The sequence below is a fragment of the Ascaphus truei genome, chromosome 4, assembly GCF_040206685.1.
Source record: "Ascaphus truei isolate aAscTru1 chromosome 4, aAscTru1.hap1, whole genome shotgun sequence".
Lineage (NCBI taxonomy): Eukaryota > Metazoa > Chordata > Amphibia > Anura > Ascaphidae > Ascaphus > Ascaphus truei.
In genome coordinates, this window is record NC_134486.1 from 86018550 (window position 1) to 86043054 (window position 24505).

Here is a 24505-nt window from a genome sequence, read left to right on the forward strand (position 1 = left end):
AGATAGATAGATAGATAGATAGATATAGATATAGATATAGATATATATATATATTGGTTGACAAATCACCAAAAAATCTATTCGCCACACAAAAAAATCTACTCGCCACCTAGTACCAAACGTGTGCTGCTTGGGCCAATATTTACTCGCCCGGGGGTTAAATCCACTCGCCCGGGGCGAGCAAATGTATAGATTTGTCGAACACTGTATATATATATATATATAGATATATATATATCTATATATATATAGTGAAATAAATGGTCTTGGATTGCTCCTTTAATTGCTCATACATCATAGTGCAAATATGAAATTACATTTTGCAATTTCTTAGAAATAAAAATGTGTCATTTCATAAGAACCTGGTTAAAAAAAATAAAATAAGACCTGCACGGTGTCTGACTCGTGTCAAGGGGCCATGTCATATTAGGTTCCTAGTGCTAAACGTAAAAAGCGGACATTATGACAAATGTTAAAAACGGCCGCGTGTATTACTTTATCTTATAGGTCTTAAAATATCAATTGTTCGTCCAAATAAAAAAAAGGTATCGCCCAATACTGAAGTACTCATTTACTCTGCCCTATCGCAACGGGACGGACACGGCTATTTCTACATACATTTATCTTGTGTGCAAATACTTTCATCTGAATCAGGAAGTGTTATGATTGAAGCTAGCACATAAATGGGAACTGTGCCTGCAACATGTCCTTTATTTATATACAATAACCAAAGTAAAAAAATTCACACAGTGTCATAACAAAATAAGGAGATTAACTGAAGGTTGTTATTGATTTCATTTTTTCCCCCAAAGTTGTTAACTCCCCTATTTGTTAATATGAATTTTTTTTTTAACTGCAGTCAACGTAAAAAAATATATATGTTGCAGAATCCATTATGTAGAAAGAACACACTTTATCCAGTTTTACGTGTGTAATGGTAATACGTATTGTTTCATGTATAAGCACATTCACTTTTAGATGGCAAGTTCCGGGAACAGTAAGGCCGCGCGTATAGTGCCCGCGACGGCGACGCCACCCGTCGCCGCTAGCAAAAGTTGTATTTCTCTTTGCGGCGGCGTCGCGGGCGACCAGGCCATTGATTGGTTCAGGGGCTGTCACGAGGCGACAGCCCCTGAAAAATCTTATATTCCCGGCTTCAAAAAATTGCGTCGCCCTGTCACGCTTACTATAAGCGCACGCGGCGGCGACAATGCATTTGTTTTCGGGCGACGTTGCGTCGCCAGCACTATAAGTGTGGCCTAAGGCTTGTTTGAAATAACCGTTAGCAAAGCAATCAATGCTTGTGACTTCCTCTTCGTGAAACCAGAGAAACCCGTCACATTTCTTAGTGACATGGAAAAGCTCAGTAAAATTATAATTCATTGGTAGCAGGGTGTACAAGGTCAAATTGTTTTACCAGTAATTTCCCCGAGAGCCATTTGGCCTACAGTGCAAGCATGTATGTATATTTATATAGCGCCAACCAGGTACACAGGGCTATACATTTATTACAGTACAATGACAATACAGCGAACATCATAATACAGATGGGATACGTGCACGTAAATCCCGTAGCAGTAAATGCACTGGATATAGTGTGTGTGTGTGTGTATGTGTATGTGTATGTGTATGTGTGTGTGTGTGTGTATGTATGTATGTATATATATATATATATATATATATATATATATATATATATATATATATATATATATATATATATATATATATAAATATATAAATATAGCCGCTTTGTTAAACAGGTGAGTTTTCAGATGGGTTTTGAAGTTGGAAAGAGAAGGTGCTTGGCAGGCATTGAGAGGAGGGGCGTTCCAGAGGTAAGGTTGCAGCATGAGAAGGGCTGTAGGCATGAGAGTTGTAGTGACACGACAGGCACAAGCAGCGCAGAGAGTGAGTAGGGGTATAGTGAGAGATTAAAGCAGAGACATTGGGAGGGGCAAGGAGTGTAGAGTAATGGTCATGCAGACAAAATAATCCCAATTGAAAGAAGAATTGTTTAGTGAATGTGAAATGGAATAGGGAGCCAACAATCGGTTCTTTTTTTTTTTTTTTTTAATGGAGAGAAGCAGATTTATCAAGGGGAACTGAAGGTTATCCTCACAGCAGCATAGAAATCTGTGAGGCAGGAAGGTCAGTAAGGGTTGCAGTAGTCCAGATGAGAGAGAATGAGGGCATGCATTAACATTTTAGTAATAGAGGAGTAGAGCAGAGAAGTATATTAAGTAAAATGCATTAGTACCCTTAGGTTTTTTCCTTGTGTTCACAGTACCTTCCCTCACACTGTTCTTTGCTTCATTACAACCCTTATTCCACCTGTTTATTGCACATCCTTACTGTACATGCGATTTCCACTCCTCTCTACTTCAGCGCATCAGCAGTGTCAAGGAACTATATTATATCCCCATGTTGACCACAACTGGCCCCATAGGCCGTTAGTTGGACAGTTGTGGTGTACATTAAGAGACAATAGTCTGCAGAGTTCTACATTTTCCACGTCCTTCCCAATCCCAAATAAAACACGAGCACACTAAATCCACAGCTTCTAGATCAATCATGGTGATACGCAGTCGTTGAAAATGGAAGAGTTGTGACTTGTTTCACACAGTCCATACTGTACCCCCAGCATATAAAAGAATTTCCCGTTAAGAATGCATACATTGAAAAGTTAAATACAGTAGATTCCTTTATGAAGTCTTCCATGTGTTGAAAGAATGTTCACAAGCAGGTAACCAGAGAATTTGCTGGAGAATACCTTCAATCACATTTACTATCTATGTATTTATCCAAACACAGGGGATTATGTTGCAATTCCTTCAAAAATGTATTTTGATAAAATATCCATGAAATTAAAGGACTTTAAAAAAATGTGATATTTTATATTTTGATCCAAATATAGACAAATATTTTTCATCACAAAGGGTCAAAATGATTACTTCTGTTACAACAAAAAAAAGGAACCAAGCCATTTTTATCTAGTTTCCAAAACATAAAAGTACAAACCAATATCTCTGGAGTGCTACAAACTTCCAGACACACAGACACACACTTTAGATTAGTTCAGTACCCAATGCAACTGCATTAAACTGTGCTCAAAAACTTTAGGATAGGACCTTTTTTTCTAGGACCAACAGCCACAACAAATTATAGGAATAACCAAAGCATTTGCACACAGGTGAATACACTTTATCTGCCTATGGACAGGATAGCGATGCTTGATACGCATTATTCTAGGATCGCAGCTAATGAATCAAAAGAAATTAGGGCAGTGTCCACAAAATACAGCCAAATGTATTTCAGTGAATTGTATTAAAGCAGCCACCCCTCCCACAAACATTTCTCTTACCAGTATTTAATTAGTGAGATCTTCTACAGCTGAACTACATTCACGCGAACTTTAGGGACTCCTGAACACCTGTTGCAGAGGATTTTTTAAAATAGCAATATAGTTCGCTGTGGTCAGCCTGACACCAGTAGCCAATAGAAAACCACAAAATCATTGGGAGGTGATGTGGAGACGTTCTATTGGCTGATCCCAAGGGCATTTTCTTTTTTTTTACTGGCAACAATGACATTTTATTTTCCTGGATCTCTCTAGTACAAATATACCGTTTCTACTGTATATTGATATCTGGCTGTTGGCCTTGCAAATGAAAGGAAAAACTAAATTCTGAAAAAGTGATTATGCCACAGACTCCCCATTTGATACTTACGCGAAAACGGAAATGTTAGAAAAAAAAAAAACAGCCTGATGCATAAGAAATAATGAAGACTAATATTATAGAAACTCCTTTCTATTCAAAGGAGCAAATCACTCTTGGGGCCCAAAGTGCACTAAGGGCAGTGACACTTTTAAGGGATATTTAAAAATATCTTTTAATGTTAGTTTGTAAACATGATGAGCTGAGACTTGGGAGAGGGGGGGGGGGGGGAGACATTGATTTCCTCTGGCTTCTCTCTGGTGTGTGATGTCACGATTATCAGGGGGTACAGCTACAGCCCCCAGTCTTCCCCTCCCTTATTGGCTCTCTGATAAGGACAGGGTGAGTGTAGGGCAAAGAAATGATTGCTACATACTTCCCTAAATTCAGAAGGCCCTAAGAAATACAAGCTGTCATTGATATCCAGAAACCAAATTGTTGCATTGTTTACTAAAGTGTTTTTCTTTTTTGGGTGGGGGGGGGGAGGGGGGAGGCTATGAGGAATTGGACCTTTAAAATTAAAGGAACAGAGAAAGAGGAGCAGCTGTACGAGTCCAAAATAAAATAAAAACAAAAGGTCCAAATACCCTGGGCTGCTGACTGACAGTACTTTTAATGTGTTATCACTTCACTGCTCATCACACACAGAGACACTTAAGAAAGGATAGCTAGGTCAAATGTCAAAAAAAGAAAAGCTAGTGAAACAACATGGGTGGACATGGTTCAGAGAGGAAACACAAGGCATGAGAGCAGCATTTTGTGTGATAAAGAGAATTCAAGAGTATCTGTCAATTGTCGTAATTTTATTGACAACTTAGGTGAGGTGTCTTCAAGCACTTCAAGAAACGTGAAAATAAAGATGAAAAAGGAGAGGAGCAAAGAACAAGATAGGGGGGGGGGGGGGGGAACAATGTTTGCTTTTGTTCCACATTACTTCGCTGCCAGATAAAAGATGCTGCAAAGTGTGGCACTGAAATCGGTGACCCTACAAAACACAGTGCTTTGACTGCGCACACAAAAACACCTGAAGGCTTTGAAAAGCAAAAGAAAATATACTACATCATTACCATTATACATCGCTTTTATGTATATGGTGTCTTAAGAGGTTGTGATAGACATACATATGGGCTGCTAATCCCATTATTATCATTATTTTACTTCTACTTACAAAAGAAAATAAAGAGAGAAAGACATTACTGCCAAAATAGTCTTTTGAAATGATTACGTTTCTTTGTTGTTGATTCAATATCCAGGAATTTGCTTACAATGTTCTGGTTATGCAGCTAAATGTAAATGCATCTCACCCCACAACCCCCCCCCCCCCCCCCCGCACAGAGCTATAGGAGGAAATAGAAGATCTAGATAAGGTCAGATTTTCAGGATCTCTCTGCTTCAGCGCACGTGGCTCAAGCAGTGGCACAGTCATTATGATTGAGCCACCTGTGCTGAAGCAGGGATATCCTACAAAACCGACATTGGCCCCCCCTGATATAGATGATCACTGTTTCACTGTGGTTGCTCGTTCTGGAAGTGCCTTGAACATTTTTCCCAACTCTGCGGGAGCACTTATTAAAAAGTCTATTTTCTGATCACTTATGTTGATCTGGAGAAAGAATTTTAGTTGCAATATGTTAACTGTTTACTACAGGGCCCTACAACACAAGAAATAATGATATTTATCTGATCGAGACTTGTTTTAGAACATGCAAAAATTGTAAATGCATGAATCCAGTTGAGCTAATACGCTACATTAATTTCAATATCTACTGTACGTCATCGTGTTGTACAGCAATATTCTTATTCTTGAGACAACCTATTCTTCCTTAATCCTCTTTTATTTACCTCTAACTTACTGAAAATGATGTATTTCAATCATCTAGTCACTCAGGTATTTTTAAACATGGGAAACTGGAGTTTTGAATTATGGCTCTACATGGGAAATGTCACGTAGGTATCATTTACGTTGAATAAATTCTAGTATTTTTGTCAAAAACTACTTTTAAACATAACATTAGGTAAATTATTGAAAGAGGTAGATATGAATTTAACTCCAGCAACAATATTCTGCCATCATTTACATGCTGTAGTGTCAACATAATCTTTGACTCCATATTATTTTAAAATATTTATAATATTTAATCTAAATGGTGGTTGTAAGAACATATTTTGGCCAAAATATGATGAGCTTCCTCACCACACCAAAATATGGATATACACACACACACACACACACACACACGTGTGCGTAATAAACATATATATATACACACACATTTTTTACAAACACGCATATACAAAAAAAATATATATATATAATTTTATATATATATATATATATATATATATATATATATAAATATATATTCACAGTGGTTGACAAATCACCAAAAAATGTACTCGCCACACAAAAAAATGTACTCGCCACCTAGTACCAAACGTGTGCTGCTTGGGCCAATATTTACTCGCCCGGGGGTTAAATCCACTCGCCCGGGGCGAGCAAATGTATAGGTTTGTCTAACACTATATATATATATATATATATATATATATATATATATATATATATATATATATATATATATATATATATATATATATATATATATATACACACAGTGGTCGACAAACCTATACATTTGCTCGCCCCGGGCGAGTGGATTTAACCCCCGGGCGAGTAAATATTGGCCCAAGCAGCACACGTTTGGTACTAGGTGGCGAGTAGATTTTTTTTTGTGTGGCGAGTAGATTTTTGGGTGATTTGTCAACCACTGTATATATATATATACACACACACATGTAGAGGTAACAGTACCGTGTTAGCCGAGCTTCAATAATCAAAAAATAAATAGATGATACCGTACTGTGGCTAACGAAATGCTTTTATATTATATTATATTATTATATATATATATATATATATATATATATATATATATATATATATATATATATATATATATATATATATATATATATATATATATACACACATATATACAGTGTTTGACAAACCTATACATTTGCTCGCCCCGGGCGAGTGGATTTAACCCCCGGGCGAGTAAATATTGGCCCAAGCAGCACACGTTTGGTACTAGGTGGCGAGTAGATTTTTTTTGTGTGGCGAGTAGATTTTTTGGTGATTTGTCAACCACTGCATATATATATACGAACACACGATCCTTCAAAGATATGCATGATAAAGAAATAGGCAGTCCAATATTAATGTATGTAGGTATTTCTTTAACATATTTTACCTGAATACAGTACTGTATGTCCTAAATCACGTTGCTACAGTAGCAAAATATTTTACATTTGTAAATACTGTACATTCATGAAAATACTACAGACAATCAGTTGTGAACACAAATGTGTGCAACACAATGTAATGCTTCTAAAATAGAGGAATGTGCATTTTATTATTTCAGGTCACTAAAAATTTAATTGCATGACATTAAAGGTCCAACCTGCTTTTGAGTCAGTAAATTAAAAAGCGCATTTGCATTACTTTCTAGAGGAGAGTGCACCAAGGCTAATAGGACTAATGGGAAAAACACAGTGAAGAAACAAATGGAGCAATTTGGAGATGAGGAATAGAAATTCTCCTGACTGAGAGGCTGTAACCCATCAAATATATTATTTTTGTCACCCCTGCACAACCTGTGCTTACCCACTGTAGCCCTAATGCAATCAGGAGCACCTAAAGATGCATTATACTTAAAAACGGAGGAAATCGAGTTATTGTAAAAGTCAAAACAACAATGAACCTCTCACACAAAGCAAAGGCATTCCATACCAAAATATTAATTGCCACTTCAACTTGAAAAGAATCAGATAGATCTTAATAACTGGCCATTTAGGAACAATGGTAATTCCAATTTCAGGAATTTGAGATCTGGTATTTCACTGAATTTAGAGATAAATGGGTAATGAACTAAATGACCGGGACGAAGTCTTGTTTTCTCATGGATATAGATATATACACATATACATACATTATATTGGTGGTGCCAAATGTTTACACAAGAACTCTGTGCGCCAAATAACTTACTAGTTCAGTTTGTTACTATTCCCATCTCAAAAATGTACTACTTACCAAGCCACCTATCTAACAATGTTCTAAGAGTTCAGGGTACAGTGTATTTGATTGTCTTTGGAAAAGCACTCAATACTTTATTTCTTCACTGAAGAAGTGCCCGGGGCCAGAGCGGCTGCTGCCATCACATCCCAGCATATCAACTGTAAGGTACCAAATCGCCACTCGCCTTCGCTTGTAATAAAACGTATTCTTTATTTAGTACGGTATACAACGCATATTAGCAAAACGGCAGACGGATAATGAGGAAGCACAATGTTTCGGGGCAGCTGATGGGGGGGGGGTTACCCACAAAATGTAGTGCTTCATTATTAGTGTTATCAGTCCGCTGCTTTGTGCAACATCATTGCTAATACAGGCATACCCCACATTAACGTACGCAATGGGACCGGAGCATGTATGTAAAGCGAAAATGTACTTAAAGTGAAGCACTGCCTTTTCCCCACTTATCGATGCATGTACTGTACTGCAATCGTCATATACGTGCACAACTGATATAAATAACGCATCTGTAACAGGCTCTATAGTCTCCCTGCTTGCGCACAGCTTCAGAACAGGTAGGGAGCCGGTATTGCTGTTCAGGACGTGCTGACAGGCGCATGCGCGAGCTGCCATTTGCCTATTGGGCGATATGTACTTACTCGCGAGTGTACTTAAAGTGAGTGTACTTAAAGCGGGGTATGCCTGTAATTGCTTTTTATACTGTACTAAATACAGACGTCTTATTTATTTAAGGCGAGGGACGATTGTTACATTGTTACAACATACGTAAATTGCTGCAGTGCAACGCTGCCATCAACTTGAGCTACAAGATTTTACACATTGCTAAAAATATGAATAATATGAGATCTAGTGAATGATAAACAACACAGGTGATAGGCCATCCTGCAGGAGATGCATGTTAGAATGAATGCGAACCTAAAAACTTGGGTAAGCGGAAGGCTGGACTGGGAGAATGCCTGAATGAGTGAATAAAATGGAGAGCCATTCTCAGAGGTGGCCAGTTCCAGCAGGAATATCTCTGCTTCAGCACTGGTGGTGCAGTCAAAGACTGAGCCACTGACTGAGCCATCTGTGCTAAATATCCCAAACACCTGACCTGTTGATAACCCTTGAGGATGGGAGTTAGCCACCCCTGGCCTACACCATGTGAATGAATAGCTGCTAGCACTGGGGTGATGAATGAATCAACGGAGAACCCATACTACTGACAGCTTGTACTAGAAATAAACACAGACCAAAGCACCAAGTCGGGTAGGAACTGCAGGGCTCACATTCTAAAACATATTTGAGTTCACTTGAAATAGTAAAGAAATGTGATGATCTTTACCTTACAATTGTTTTTATCACTCTGCTGTTGGGTGGTGTCATTATGAAGAAATTAATCCACACCTACATTGACTGAAGTCACACCACAAGAACACTAATTATTTATCTGATCTCCATGTCCTTAGTTGCCAAAGTTTCTACATTAACAGCCACACACCCTGATTTTCTTATATGTTTTTTGAGCAAAATAACACCTGCCATAGCATTATAATAGACTAGTTGGGAAGACAACATGAGCAAATTCAACAATGTTGTGTAATAGCTATGCTCACTCAAATAAGTAACAACAAATATATATTAAAAGGATAAAGGCATTTAAAGGTGGAGTCCCTTCAGGGACTAAAAAACATATTGTTGCTATTGGGGTTAAATCTGGATGACTTAAAAAAAAAAAAAAAAGCAGACACCTGCGGTGTAAGCATGTTTAAAGGATTACGTTAGTGTGTACATGTGGCAAGCCGAGACATTGCAGGGGTTTGCTTTTCTCTCGCTGCTCCCCTCTGTGTAACGTCACTGTGCTGAACAGGAGTTTGCACAGGTAAAACCCAACTCTCATCCTTCCTTATCTTTTTTTTTGGCCCGCTAACACCACTAGAATGGGCTTCATCAAGGGAAAACCACTTGCATGGTTTGCCTTAAGGAAACCAAGTGCTTGTCAATCAGGTGATAGTGAAACTTGTGCAATTACAAGCCTAAGCACACAGTTATGGGCACTCTTCACTTCTGAGCTGCTCAGTAATAAAAATATGCATGTCTCGGACAGGTCTGCAACCCTGTCTAACCAATTTGTCAAGTGAGGGAACTGAACCCCAGTAATATAGTGCTCCAGAGTTACCTTGTCCCAGGAATTAATCGAATAAAGAAAATACAGTGAATAATTAATTGTACAAACAAGTCCATAGAGATGAGTCCTTTTAGGATTATAAAAATAAATAATTGGGTCAATCATTGTGAGCTTGTCTTGATGAGCAAACAATCGACTCCTCATATTGTAGGCGTTGCACTCTCGGACTGTACAGACAGGGACTAGGGAGTAGAGAGGCAGGTAAAACCTCACAAAATCCCCTTCCTGTGATCCCACGAACCTTCCTTGGTAGGTGCTATAGCAAGTGTTATTGCAAGAACATTTTTGAAGGGAATGATATTGTTTGAACAGTCTAATGAGAAACAGTGTATTAAACATTTTTACTCATATGACCCAAATGATCGCACGACTTCTTTGGCGTTGTAAGCTCTAGGCATCGGTGGTGCACATTGCAGGGCCCAAAGCAGCATGCTGGCAGCGGGCCCCGCCCCTGTAAAAAAAAGTTAAGGGAGCTGCCTTGCCGAGCAGGCCTCCTCCAGCAGCGTCAAGGCGTCATGACGGATTATGTCACGTTGCCATGGCAATGCGACGCCACAGGGGCATGTGACATCACGGGGGCATGTGACGTCACGTTGCCATCACAATGCATCACCATGGCGACGCTACGGGAGGCAGCCAGCTCCGGAAAAGGTAAGAACCCGCTCACAGAGCACAACAATCCCTCCCACCCCTCCCCCCACATCTACCTCTCTCTGCCGGCCTGGGGTGCCCCACGCTCCATCCACCTGCTCCCCCCTCCAGTCGGGTGAAAGTTGGATCCCAGCACCGACGAAAGGAGCGAGAGGGAGGAGCCCGGGGCCCCCAAATGCGCGGTGCTCAAGGCAGCCACCTTACCCTATGGTCAGTTCTGATTTATGCAGCAGGCACAGAAAACCCTTTGCGTGAAGCAAATCAGGATAACCTTGCACATCACATCATGAGTAGTCAGTTTTTTTATAAAATGTTAATTTGTCAGAAAAAAAAAAACTAAACTTGCCAAGTTGTTTTGAAAGGAGCCTCCCAACGACTGCTCCCCCTTTCTTTATTTTACATGGGTGAGAAGCAGGGGATCCCCAGAGCTGAACCATGTTAATTCCAGCTCCTGGAATCCCTTGATACATACTGAAAAATGTAGCGCTGGTACATCCATGTATTTAAATCTCCGGTGTCTCGCAGGCCAATAGGAAGCCGTAACTGATAATGTGGCAGCTTCCTATTGGCCTGGTGGACAAGGGAGATTAAAACCGCCATTTTCTTTTCCCTTGGGGCGCGGTTCCAGCGCTACCTTTACAGGTGTCTCTGGAACCAAGTGGTTCTTGGAGCAGAAAGATCTCTGGGAATTCCCCTACTCCCATTCAGGTAAAAAAAAAATGAAAGGTATTGAGTAGGGGAAACTCCCCCTTTAAGAGGTATTTTTTTTGCTTATGATCACTAGCTCAAAGTCTCCATTCCATATCATCCCTGCAAAAGTGTAAAAATTCCACTCACTCATCAAGCTCATCCTCTTCCTGTCTGGCTTTGTTAGCATATAGGTATTTGCTCATGTCCACAGGTCTGGCATTCTTCCTTTTTGCAGCTTGTGGTGGGGATTCTTTAGTAAGTTCGATAGCCAGGTCAGCCTCGGTCTCTGGCTCATCAAATGGGTTCACGTACGTTGTAGGGTCAGGTTCCTTAAAGGGGTTGTACTCAAACAATTCTAGTTTCGAAGGAGCTTTCTCAACAGGTACTTCTGTTAAAAACACAATAGGCAAAAAAATACATCATCATTTGCTTATGAATATTAAAACAGTTTAGCTCGATTATTGGTCGACAAAAAGGCTGCAATATATTGAGATTCCCCATTAATCCGCCTGGGTCCCAATCGTTCTAGAGCGGCACCCTCTTGCTTCAGTGCTGCGATGTAATAAGCAGAGATAGATTCCAGAATGATTAGCATCAACATCCTGCAACCTCCCATACTTTCATCAATCGTATCACAAGCCCAAGGTGACTTCTGCTGACCCTTGGGAGGAATGTAAGACGATTTGAAGATTTCACTTTACAAAATCAACAAGAATTCACAGGTCCACTTTTCTGTCCGGTCAAACATAAGTAACAGAAGATTAGTTGCTAACGAATGGTTAAAAAAAAAAAAACATACAAGTTTGCAAGACCACGTAGGGCCCTTCTTCAGGCAAATTACAGAAGCTGTATGGTATATTAATACAAGGTTTGCATCATAGAAAGACCGGATATTTAGTGTGATACAAAAAGTAACATTGCAATGCAAAATATGAAAGGTAAATAGACAAGGAGTTATAGTGGAAGTGTTAAGTGTCTTGCTATGTTAATTAGCGTGATACATATGGTTACTGTAACATGGCAAATGTAAATGAGTCAGGAGTTAGCGTGGAGGTGGGAGGTGTCCACTCTAGGCTATGGTAGAGAGCAAGAAGACTGTATATTACAATCTCTAATTACATAGCACATTTGCATTAAAGATGCAATGTATTTATAAAGCATAACATTTGCATTAACAAACCCATTGCCCCAGTTATGTGCTGTATTCAATGTATCAAATGTTTCCATGAGTTTATATTCCCATGTTTTTTTCTTTGTGTGTTATGAAAGTAACAACTATCAAGAGAACTTTCCGGTCATTGATGCTATGGTTGGGGCTACACAAGCGTTCCCCCACACACGTCTGCTCTTTTCAGATTGATAGTGTGGGGATGCATGTTCCTTATTTCTCTTACGGTTTGTCCCTTTTCACCAATATACAATCCACCGTTGGGGTACTGTGTGCAAATTCATGTGTGTACAACATTGGATGAGGCACAGGTGAAGGAGCCTACAATGTTATATTCCTGGTGTGCGTGTGGTATAGGAACTCTGTGCGTGGATAGAATGTCTGTTCAGGTCCCACATCTTCTTTTACATTGACAGGGAAATGTGCTATGATCTGTGGGCTGGGTGAGGGCGCTCGTCATGATAAATTGTTCTAAGTTTGGTGGTTGTCTGTATGAGAATAGGGGTGGTACTGGAAATCTCTCTTTCAATCTGCCATCCTTATGGAGGATTGGTTGTAGATCTTTGTTTATTTTGTATAGGGCTGTGTTCATACTTTTATAATATAATATGGTACCTGTCACCATTAGAATAGGGTATTTAAACCCAAGCACATGTAAATAAACGTGACTCTTGTGAAGCGCCATGTTCCGGCACAAAATACATTGTGTTCTCCGTTTAAAACTCCTTAATACAGTTTTAAATATGGGACCAATGCATTATTGAAGTTTTTTTTATGCCTACAGTGCATAGCTATTTGTTGTGAAGAACTCTGTATGCATCAATATTTGTGAGGTCCTTAGTCTGTATTACTGCAGAAGTTGTAGTGTTGGCAACGGTCTGGGATTCCTCAGATTCGCTATTATTGGAAAGTCAAACGTGTCCAAACTTTTGGAGCTGAAAGTGAATGAATACCAAAGTGTGTGTATGTATATAGGCCTTTATTCGATCTATAATACCCCCCAAAACAGTGGGAAGCAAATACACAGCTACTTTTCAAAGTTGATAAAGGGCATATGTATCATAACATACAGAATATCTGCTGTCTGATATGTGAGTGACGAAACAGATTTATTTGATAAAGACATATATGAAGATGTGCATGTGGACACACAGCAGAGACCTGCTCTGTGCATTTATTACCTTCAACATCTGGATCTCCAAAGGGATTTAATTCGGTCACTTCAGAACTTTCAAAGGGATTGGAGCTAGAATTTGCCAAATCTTGCTCCTCTTCGTCCAAAAAATTTAACTTGTTTATAAGTTCTAGAAACGAACAAAAATCTTTAAGATTTGCAAAGCACAATAAAATCTATATTTTCACACACTAATTTATACAAACACGTGTTTATGTATGTGAAACAAAGACAAGTAGCGCAAATGCCTTCATAGTAATAGAGAAAATAAATATTTGGAAAGAATAAATAATTATAAAATATATAAAAATAAAATGGAAAACTCATGCTAGAAAGCACTTAAATAGTAAACTATGCATTACTGGTGCTTGAAATGAATTATTGTATTTTGTAGCACACCAACATTCCTAAATAGAAGTGAACATGCTGAAACATAGATTAGGCAATTCAAACATTGTTATAGGTGGGATTGTACACTCAAACCACACCTACTGTACACATTCATATAATCACAACCATTTTTACCAGTGCATTTATAGGAACAGTAAGTAATACTTAGTGATGTAGTAAAAAAACCATACGATATGAGCATACATTAGGGCTACTTAAACTTCTCCCTGTCATTTTATGTCATTTATTACAGGGGGCCAACAGCCTTATTTACTTATGCTGGTCAAGGTTAACACAGGACTTAGGTCTAATAAATCTTTCCCCATGTGTTAAAGAAGCTCCTGTGATAAGGACCTTATCTCTAAAGTGAATTTTGACAGATTGTATGCCCCACCAGCACAATGCTCAAGAATGACGTCCCTAGTCTAGGAGTTGTAAGGCCATACTTGTTTATAAGGACATCATTCACACCAGTTCTAGGCCAGATTGCGCTGCCACAAATATGTAGCCCTATTTTGCATAGCTCATGATGGCTTACACCAATAGATATAATATGGTCAGCCAAGTTGCTAACTATAACCCCTAATAATGCTGCATATTCAAACTGATCTGAAGGAGTCCTGCTCAACGGGGAGAGTCATCTGCTGACCTTGTGTATATTTGGGGAACACAAGAGTGGGTCTTGGAATATTTTATGTTGGTTACCTATCACTGATTTATACCGTATATCGGAAATGTCCCACTTTCAGTTAATTGTTACGGAGGTTGGTTGTTCACATGCAACAGTGTGGGCACACAAAGCATGTGAATATCATTCTCTCCCATATCGTTTTTGGCTCACTTTCTTTGTTAAGCTATTCCATCAGTGACCGTGGCCAGATTAACCCTTCTGAGCCATGTATTGCTTACCTCTGTCAGTGAAGAAATTAATCCCCTTTGAATGGTTCTGTCGGGGGCCCATAGGCTACAATAGACAGAACTGTCTTGGGTCACAGATATTCCGATAAGCAAAATGTGGTGTTATTACTAATAGCAGAAATACAAATCTGTATCTAAAAATATCTGTGTTCCAGCCATTCTCAGAAGCTGAACAAATGGCCCAGTAGCTTTTTTCCTTTGATAAGCAGTCTTCTGAAAAAGGGCACAATGAATGAGAAGTGTGCAGAAGCAGCACTGCAGTAAGTAGAGTGAATGGTGTGTGGGTACAAGACTGAGGCTGCAGCCCGCTGCCTGCGAGGCTGGCGGCACGTGCAGCCGAGTCCCCCAATTTGCAGAGAGCAGCAGGGGGGAAGACAGGGGAGAGGGCGTGACGGGGCACGGCCTTTACGTCACCCGGCAGGTTCGCCCTCTTTGGCTGAACCGCCTGGGGGCGTGGCCTAGCGCTCCGTCGCGACTCCTGCTCTCAATTGTGGGGCGGATCTTGTCCCTGCAGCATCCGCAACAGTGGGCGCTGCAGTAGCCAGTGGGGACCTGGCCTAAACCAAATACAAAGAAGAGTGTGAGGAGGATCAAGTGAAGGTTGACTAATTAAAAAGGAGGAAGGGGGAAAGAGCAAAATTACAAACATTAAAGTTGTATACTTATGCATGATGGTCTTTGTAGCGAACAAGCAAAGTAGAATAGGAGTTGTTCACTCAAGGTCAATAGGGAGAGTGGGGAAAAAGTCAAATCTAGCATCACACTCCACTATGTATTTAATCTACGTAACAGGCCATATTTTTTTGTGATCTGGTTGTATTTTACCTTTTTTTTTTTTTTATACTAGCGTTGTACCTTCTGTGCACTGCACCAAAGTCTGTCCCCTATTGGCAATATATTGATCTATATATCTATGTAGCAAATAAAAAGATCATTTATGAGCACATTCACGTCAGACAGGTCTGCAACACTGCCTTTCACCATTATCACCTAGCATACAGTGCTTCCACTGCAGCAAGGGATTCTGGGAAATGACATGCAAATGAGCATACCGTTTTACCTTTTGCCTGAAATCCATTTTTACATGGAACCCTTATAAGCTAATGCTCGCTGTTAACACCGCTTTTCAGCACAGCATGGGAATCAGATAGATATATATCTTTCTATATACATATATACTGTATATATATATATATATATATATATATATATATAAAAAAAAATTAAATACAACTTTAAATTTAAAAGAAATTTAATTTAATTTTATAAGAATATATATATTTTTTTTTAATCTGCCAAATAATTAGTTAGCATAGCACTTGCATGGAAAACCATGGCAAAAAAGGAATGAGTGTCTTGTGTATTTTCACAATAAGCTAGAAGTGTCCCCATGCAAAAAACACCAACAACAAAAAAAACCTAAAGCTTAAAACATTCAATAATTAAGTCTGCCAGGGAGGCGAGAGCGGTAACACTTTCTATATGCTGATAACATATTTCATGTACAGATAAATCAGATTGATTCACATGGCAAGTCATCTATGCACATTGGCAGACGCCATAACCAGATTTCCTACACATTTTGCCAAGCCCCCCCCCGCCTTCAAATGATCAGCATTAATTACCATTGGATTCTGAATAAGAGATGAACAGCTTTCTTGTTGGTTGAACTACAAATTACTGCAGATAGCACTGAGCATAAGCCAAAGCAAAGACACAATGCAGAGCCAGACAACAGCCAGAGACAAAACAGTGACAGGCAAGCAGACATACAGGGTGGAAATAGAGGAAAGAGCATAGACCTTCACATGGACTGGATGATTTAGCTGAAGGAATATGTGGTTGCTTTATGCAGTCATCCTGGTCTTCATGTAAGTTGCTCAGAGCATTCAATTGGTTTACAATTTCTGCAAACAGAAGCCAGTCAAGATAACTATAAGGGAAAGGATTATTGGAGAAAAGGAGGAATCAGCATCATGCCCCTGCTAGAAAGAGAAAGGGGGTTAGGTAGCAAAACGTGGGCATTATGGGAAGCAAAGAGAGGGACACAGAGAAGACATGTATGAATATTTCCAAGGATCACCTCACCTGAACAGTAAAGGTGTAACAGTGGTAAACACATTGCACCACATTATGTTGGCTGCTCAGATGACAAAATATCTCTTCCCTTTAGAATAATAAGGCCAGCGCCACCCTCCTATTGTGTGATGAGAGGCGTTTCAGCCAAGAGATTCCCAGAAGTAACGGTGGTGAAGCAGAGCAGTGTCTCACAATCAGCTGCTCCTCCATTTCCACAAACCATGCTGCAAGAACGTCGACTGGCCGCCCTCTAACACACCAGAGCCATGTACGTTAAGATAAAATGGACCCTGCAGCGCGGGCCATTCTAACCAGCTGTTTTTACAGTTGGGGGAAGGAGGCGGGTTTAGAGTAATGGTGACAACTGCCTCAGCCAATCAGAGCATCAAATGACTGAAAGTTCTGTGAAACTGGGGTGACCACATGAACAACACGATACAGCGCCAATCAGGGGGAGTTATGTGGAGTACAAATCAAGAGCTTTTCCATTTCTGTTGACCGGCTTTGGGTTAGGGGAATATTTTGTTTTCCAGGCATACAAGATGATAGACTTCGGCCAGGAGTCTAGATTTATTTGTCTTCCAACCCCCCCCCCCCCCCCCCCCCACCCAAGAACGACAATGCACTCGTCAAGGGCATGTCGGTGGTACTGGCTGCTTTTTACTTTCTTCAGATGCAGCGGCCGTTATTCGAACATTTCACGGAGCCGTTTTCGTGTGAGCGGCTGTACCCCACGCGGCATTAACGCGGCCAATCGCCACAGGCACACGTGTTTATTGCGGTTGCTTTGTTTGAATGTCATGGATACTGTTTCGTATCCGTGGCAGAAGTGAATGAATTGTAATGTGTACAGCACTGTGCTACTGTGTCAATTTCAGGTGTTTAAAAACCAGAACACCACAATGCCATTTTCTGCACTCGCGTCTTAAGGCGGGAAGGTTGGAAGAAATCACGCACCATGACGTGGGTATTCCGAGGTATACAACGCGTTAAATGTTCGAATAACGGCCGCTGCATCTGTACTTCAACAGCAGCATCATCAAATTCAACAAAAGTATCAACGTTAACAGAAGCACTCTCAATATTAGTGCTTTTCTGTCAACTGGTTGAGAAATTGGTGAATGGGTCCAGGTAGGGGATGTGCTAGATGCAAACGTATTCACAGCGCCAGGAATGTTGTGGGCAATGTTGTGCATGTTTTTCAAACTGTGAATTCAAAACGCATTTCCTCAGCTCAACGTATTAGCTCAAGCATATGACCAGCATCAAGCCAAACGTTTTCACAATTAGTCTTTTTTCTTTTCTTTTAATGACTGCTGTATAAATGAGCAAGGATTACTGCGTTCTCTGTAGCATTATTTTCTCCATTTAAGCGGACGTGTTTCAGAAAATGGACGTATATTATGCTTATGGCATTACCAATGCAGGGTGCATATGAACTAGTCGATGCCGAGAGTAGAAGTAAATGAACAATATGGTATTAAAATAATAATAATTGACATGTATTAGGTAAGGGCCGCTACAGATAGAAGCATAAAACTGGTGTTGCAATAATGAAGTCACTTATTAAGGAATAATGCATAGCATGTGCTTCTTTCCTTACTCCTGTACATATCGGGTGTGGTATACACCTGAACACCCAAAATGCAGGTATACTGTTAACCTGTCAAGTGACCTGCAAATGATGCTAAGCATTACCACCCTTTTCTTTATATTTCTCGTTATTATTAGTGGTAAGGGCCAAGATGTGAGACACGGAAGCTGACAGGGAGTGCCACTGAATAACAGCACCTTGCAGGAGCTGGTGGGACAATGTGGTTTTGGCATTGGGAGCAGATGCCGTCCAAATAATTAGCGTCTAAACCCGTAATAATTGGGGATTTTTGTTATCGTGACATATGAAAGGGTGATATATGTTGTGTACATGTTCTAGGTAAGGTGCGGCCTGCATTTATCAACGTTATGTTATGGTTATGTTATGGTTATGTTACAATGCATTACAAACAACGCACAGGTGTGTAATAAAGTATGTGCTATCAATACAAAGAGAGACAACATTACCACCTATACTTATGAATCCACTTGTAAACTTCGGCAAGTCTCGACTTGATAGCATTAAGAGATAATGTGTTTATATTGTCAGTCTGAAACACCCATTGAATTGCTAGTTCAGCAGCTGACCAGACGAATATATCTATGTTTTCCTCAGGATTTATCCTCAATGTACCACATTTTGTTGAGACCACCAAAAGTAACTCTTCAACCTGGTGCCACTTTTAAGTAAAAGATTAAAAGTGCCTTAAAAATCAGGGACTTAAAAAAAAAAAAAAAAAAATGTTAGGGCGACAGTGAAAAAGTCTCACTGCAGATCTAGACACATAATATGGATAAGTAAGGAAATGATGAAGTGCTTCAGTGTGAAAACCTGCAGCTTATCCTGAAATTTCTTTATGGACCGTATGTAGTGCAGGGGTGGGCAACTCCAGTCCTCAAGGGCCACCAACAGGTCAGGTTTTAAGGTTATCCCCGCTTCAGCACAGGTGGCTCAATCATTGGCTCAGTCTTCGACTGCACCACCTGTGCTGAAGCAGCGATATCCTGAAAACCTGACCTGTTGGTGGCCCCTCGAGGACTGGAGTTGCCCACCCCTGATATAGAGGATGTCATAAAAAGGTAAAGATCAATTCTGTAGAATGCTCAGCAACTGCAAATATGGGACTACAAATTCTGTGCAGAAAAAAATGCAACAGGTCACCGACAAGCTCAAACTTCAAAGAGCACAGAACAAATAATAGATTCTGCTTTAAAGAAGTCTAATTAAGGCTATGCTTATAATGCCGGCGACGGCAGGCAACGGTCGCTGGAAAAATCAAATTGAGATGACTTCCAGTGATCGCGACCAAGCCGTCGCGTCTACCATAAGCGCGCGCGACGGCGGCAATGCATTTGTTTTGATGCGACGTCGCGTCGCTCTCGCCGGCACTATAAGCGCAGCCTAAAGGGGAAATGGTGCACCAATTACAAAGCTTCAGTGTTTATAGAAACATTATTTTACCAAATCACAACATACTGGAGGATTCAACAGTAAAAATGTGTGATTAGGAAGAACAAATGAAATGCCAAAAAAAGAAATGTTCTTTTATTTTTTTTTATATATTTGTGGCTATAGGAAATAGGATTGAAAGTTAACGTCCTGCTCTATTACTAATGCACGTAGAAACCCTTTTAATGCCATTTAGAGTACCAAGGTGGAGTATGAATATTTCAAAGACATTAAAGCAAAATACTGCTTTTCTTTGTGGACATTAATAGCATTCTATGGTATTTCATTCAACCAGTGGAATGTTAATCCCGCTCTGGCCAAATTCCAGCACAGGTCAAATAATCCTGTCTGCTCATGTCCCCACCTGTAAACAAACACAGACATATCTGCATTTGCAGCCCATAGAAAATGTTTGAAAGAATTTATGGTCCCAACAAAAATATAGCATCTTTGCCCAATTTTCTAAAGGTCTGAAAAACAAAATTTTAATTGAATAAGATGTAAGGTGAGATACAAGCTAAAGATGTTTGGTAAAATGCTACTTATGACTATGTTTCAATGTATAAATAGTAAATACAATAGCAATTCTTTTCCCCTTAGGTATACAGATTTGCTTCTCCCCGCTAGGTTTAAAAAGCATTTACAAATGCTGTGTATTCTTTGAGTGCTAAAATGCTTCCCCAATCTTTTTACACAGCTTTTCCAACTACTGTAATGTTCTCATCTTAACCAGTGGTCAAAACAGCTTGAAAAAAGTAGTCATGTTCTACTAAGCTTAAAATAAATATAAAGGTTTTAAACATTATAGGAAAGCTATTCTGGCGGGTTTTTTTTTTTTTAATTTTTTTTTTTTTTAGAAAAAAAATGTATACAATATTTATGCTTGCCAAGTAGAAAGGGAGAGAGAGTCTCAAATAAATTCGTATTTCTATTTCCCCCTCAAACCACCTCTAATCATAGCCAATATCGTTATTTTTTTTTATTTATTTAAGTCTCCCCTGGCCGTGGCTAAACCAAAAATGGTCGAGTACTTTTTAGTTTGGCTAGCAGAATAAAATGCACCAGTGAATTGAGAAACTTCTGCTAATAGGAGCAGCTGTGGAATTCATGACATACTTCCAGCATGTGTACTGTATATATTATTTCAATGACATTTTTAGAGCATGTGTATATATTATTATAATTACATATTTAGAGCATGTGTATATATTATTTCAATGACATATTTAGAGCATGTGTATATATTATTATAATGACATATTTAGAGCATGTGTATATATTATTTCAATTACATACAGACTGCACGTATGTTGTTTTTTTTTTTTCATCACTAGAAATCTGTCTTCTCTCACTTTCTGTTTGGCGACAGACCTGTAATTTTAGCCGTCTTTTCCTCCTGGTTCACTCTGTTCTCTTCGTCTTCTTCGTTGTCTTCTTCAAAATCGTCCAGGTTTCCTATGTCAGCCTGCTTCATGCTCATCAGACTCGCGAGGCTCTGCATATCTTCGTCACTGCACAAATGAAAAATGATGCATTCTTCATCTTACAAAGCTGTTCAGGACATGGACGGTTTGTGCGTGCAATATGCACTACGCAATACAAGGGACTGACGATTCAAAACTGTGTAGAAACTCTGTATTACTTAAACCAGACAGTAAACTTACTGAGAAAGATATATATGTATATACACAGATGTAGCAAGACTTACTGTCCCCCGCGTCACGGCTTAAAAGGAAAAAAAAAAACGCCAAAAAACCCAACGGCCGCAACGCTGGGAACAGTATCAGCCATGATCGCGCTGCGTCGGGGGTCCAGGCTTCCGGATTGGACTCCCTGCAGAATTAATCCATCTGAGTCGTAAAAGTGCAAGCTGCCTCGGCAAGACAAACAGTAAGTCTGGCTACATCTGTATATATTAACGAGCATATTTGGGGCTTTATGCTTTAGAAAGATGTCCATGATGTAAGCATCTGTTTAGCTAGTTCTGATACTGCCCTGACATGCACTTGTTTTTCTCCCCATGCACAAACAAGCAGCAATTGTGTCAGGGACCCTAAAATGTGGAGCATGTATGCTTATGAAAATAAATACTTAAATGGGACTAGCAACAAAAAATGCTTTTAACCACTTCTCTGAAAAATAAAAAGTCCTGCAAAAACATTGCTTTGTAAAAGGATTTTAAAGCTAAAATGAAGGGAAGTACATGATTTAGTGACCCTGTTTTTTTTATAACACAGTATACGGGGATTCTATTGTTTTGATAAGTATCAGTTACAGATGCAGAGAAGCAAAGATGTGTATATATTAGGAGGAATTATCTATTTCAGAAATTCAACAATACCCTACTTGCATTTGAATGCCATTTCTCACACTTAAATTATATATTTGTATAATTGGTATTCTGAACAATCCACACTTGCAACTGATTGTTACTGTCTTCTGGATTAACACTGGACATTGAATGAGTTTTTATGCTCCCTAAGGAATCTGAAAATGTTAATACCTATGGAGAAGATTACAGGGGCACTCAATTAAATGGCAGGCGACACAGCTGAACTTTATAAACCGTAGTAAACAGAAGTTACAAAATTAAAAAAATTTAAAAAGTAGACTGGACAACAGAAGAACAAATTCTATAAATGTTTATGTACAAACAAAATAGATTTAAAGTAATAGAAAACAAAAATTAAGCAGCGCATCAATTTTCATTGCCTCTTGCACATGCATTTCTTTCCTTTCTCTGCATCAGCAGGTAAGGTATAAGACAGACAATTTTTGGAAAAATAGAAATTTGGGGAAAGATCTATAATGTATTTGTAAAATTTAATTTTGCTGCAAAAGCAGTAAATGACATTGAAAAATAACTTGCATTGCAGAAGAATGACAGAAAGGACTGGTATGTTCAAGGCCCTTCTTTAACACAGGAAGACACTCAGTTCCATCAGCAGGGGATGTGGGGGTATGAAACGCAGTAAACCGGCAGCCAGTGAAATACCAAACTTACGTGGCTTTGCCTTCTCTTAGGAAGATGCAGGATAACGAGAATTGCAGAGTGGCAGAGACAACTTTCTTAGAAAGCGGCTTAAATTTTAACTTGACGTCAGTCTGTGTAGGCATGGGGCTTGCGTATTGCTTCATGTTGATGTTACTGGTTGCAAGAGCTTTTCGACGACCAGAAGGAGATTCCTTTAAAAAAAATGAAAAAAATAGGTCAATGTGCATTCATTTTTTTTTTATTGAACTGTGTGAACTTGTGTAGAAGTAGAATGTTTTTATTCTGAAAATGTATGCAGTAATTCAACTAAGGTTTCCAGATGTACCTTACACAGCAGGTCAGTGCTGAATTTTTAGGTGGTGTTCCAACTGCTCCCCTCTGCACAGGACCAGCGTGCTAAGTGTTAACATTTGCTTGTACTTTGTGGAACGTCAACCCCACCCACTGGAATGTTAATGAGCCAAGAGGACACAAAGAACTTTGTATTCACAGCTGCACTGAATCTCAACCCCCCCAGTATACATTTGTGTTGCCCCAAAGGCGGACAGCCTTTGGCGCAGCCAAAGGGTGTGAGCTGTTTGCTGATGTTTGGTGATGTTAAAGCTGTTTTTTTTTTCAAATCTGAAACTCACAGGCCCTTTATCCCCTTTACCCAATTTTCCAACTCTATCTTTCCATGAAATGTCTGTGAATTTACTGTACAACCCTGTTTTTTTACTATAACAATACATTTTTATAACTCTGTGCCCAGGACATACTTGAAAATGAGAGGTAACTCTCAATGTATTACTTCCTGGTAAAACATTTTTATAAATAAACTAAACTGAGCAGACAACAAAATACTCAGAATTTTGGATAGATTGCACTTTTTGAAGATACTTTGTCATTCCAGGCTTTCGACTAATATGATAGCTACCAGGTGTAAAGAGTAAGATATGAGTAGAAAGAAACCGAAAGGATAACCAGTCATATATAGGTATGGGTCCACACACACACTAGACTATAAACATACAAGTCCAGAAGGCCTCCAGCAACAAATCAGAGAACTCGCCGAAGTAAGAATGCAGACCAAAGTGATGTTCAAGAAATGGGTCAACTGAGCAAAAATCAACATAAATTAAAATCGAACTTGAAGTTCGAAGACTAGGTGTAACTTGGCTGGAAGAAACAATGGGTGGGAACCTTTTAAATTAAGTCAATAGGAGAATGAAGATGGGATAGAGCGCATTTGGAAGAAACAAGACAATCTTTCAAAGGAACCTTCCCGTGTCAAGAGGAAAGTTTTCGACCACTGTATTCTGCCATGCTTAACAGAACGGTATGGATGAGAAATCAAATGATCAAAAGCCGAAGAAATTCGGTTACGGGTCTGCAAACTTTTCAGCAATTTGCGTTCCAGTGCAGTTATTTTT

General features: G+C 39.4%; 1 protein-coding gene across 9 annotated transcripts in view; it reads right to left on the reverse strand.

Moving 5' to 3' along the window:
• Positions 1 to 24505, reverse strand: part of EHBP1 (EH domain binding protein 1) — a 428910-nt gene that overhangs the window by 247475 nt on the left and 156930 nt on the right. For 4 of the 9 annotated variants that reach the window (XM_075596145.1, XM_075596154.1, XM_075596147.1 and 1 more), the window contains exons 6-10: positions 23103 to 23284; positions 21470 to 21609; positions 16779 to 16883; positions 13676 to 13798; positions 11474 to 11714 (exon numbers count right to left, since the gene is read on the reverse strand). In XM_075596145.1, the coding sequence (XP_075452260.1) occupies positions 11474 to 11714; positions 13676 to 13798; positions 16779 to 16883; positions 21470 to 21609; positions 23103 to 23284 (791 nt within the window). Of the gene's footprint in view, positions 1 to 11473; positions 11715 to 13675; positions 13799 to 16778; positions 16910 to 17064; positions 17397 to 21469; positions 21610 to 23102; positions 23285 to 24505 lie in introns of those variants that run through there. The other 5 variants (XM_075596151.1, XM_075596150.1, XM_075596149.1 and 2 more) reach the window with 3 other exon arrangements.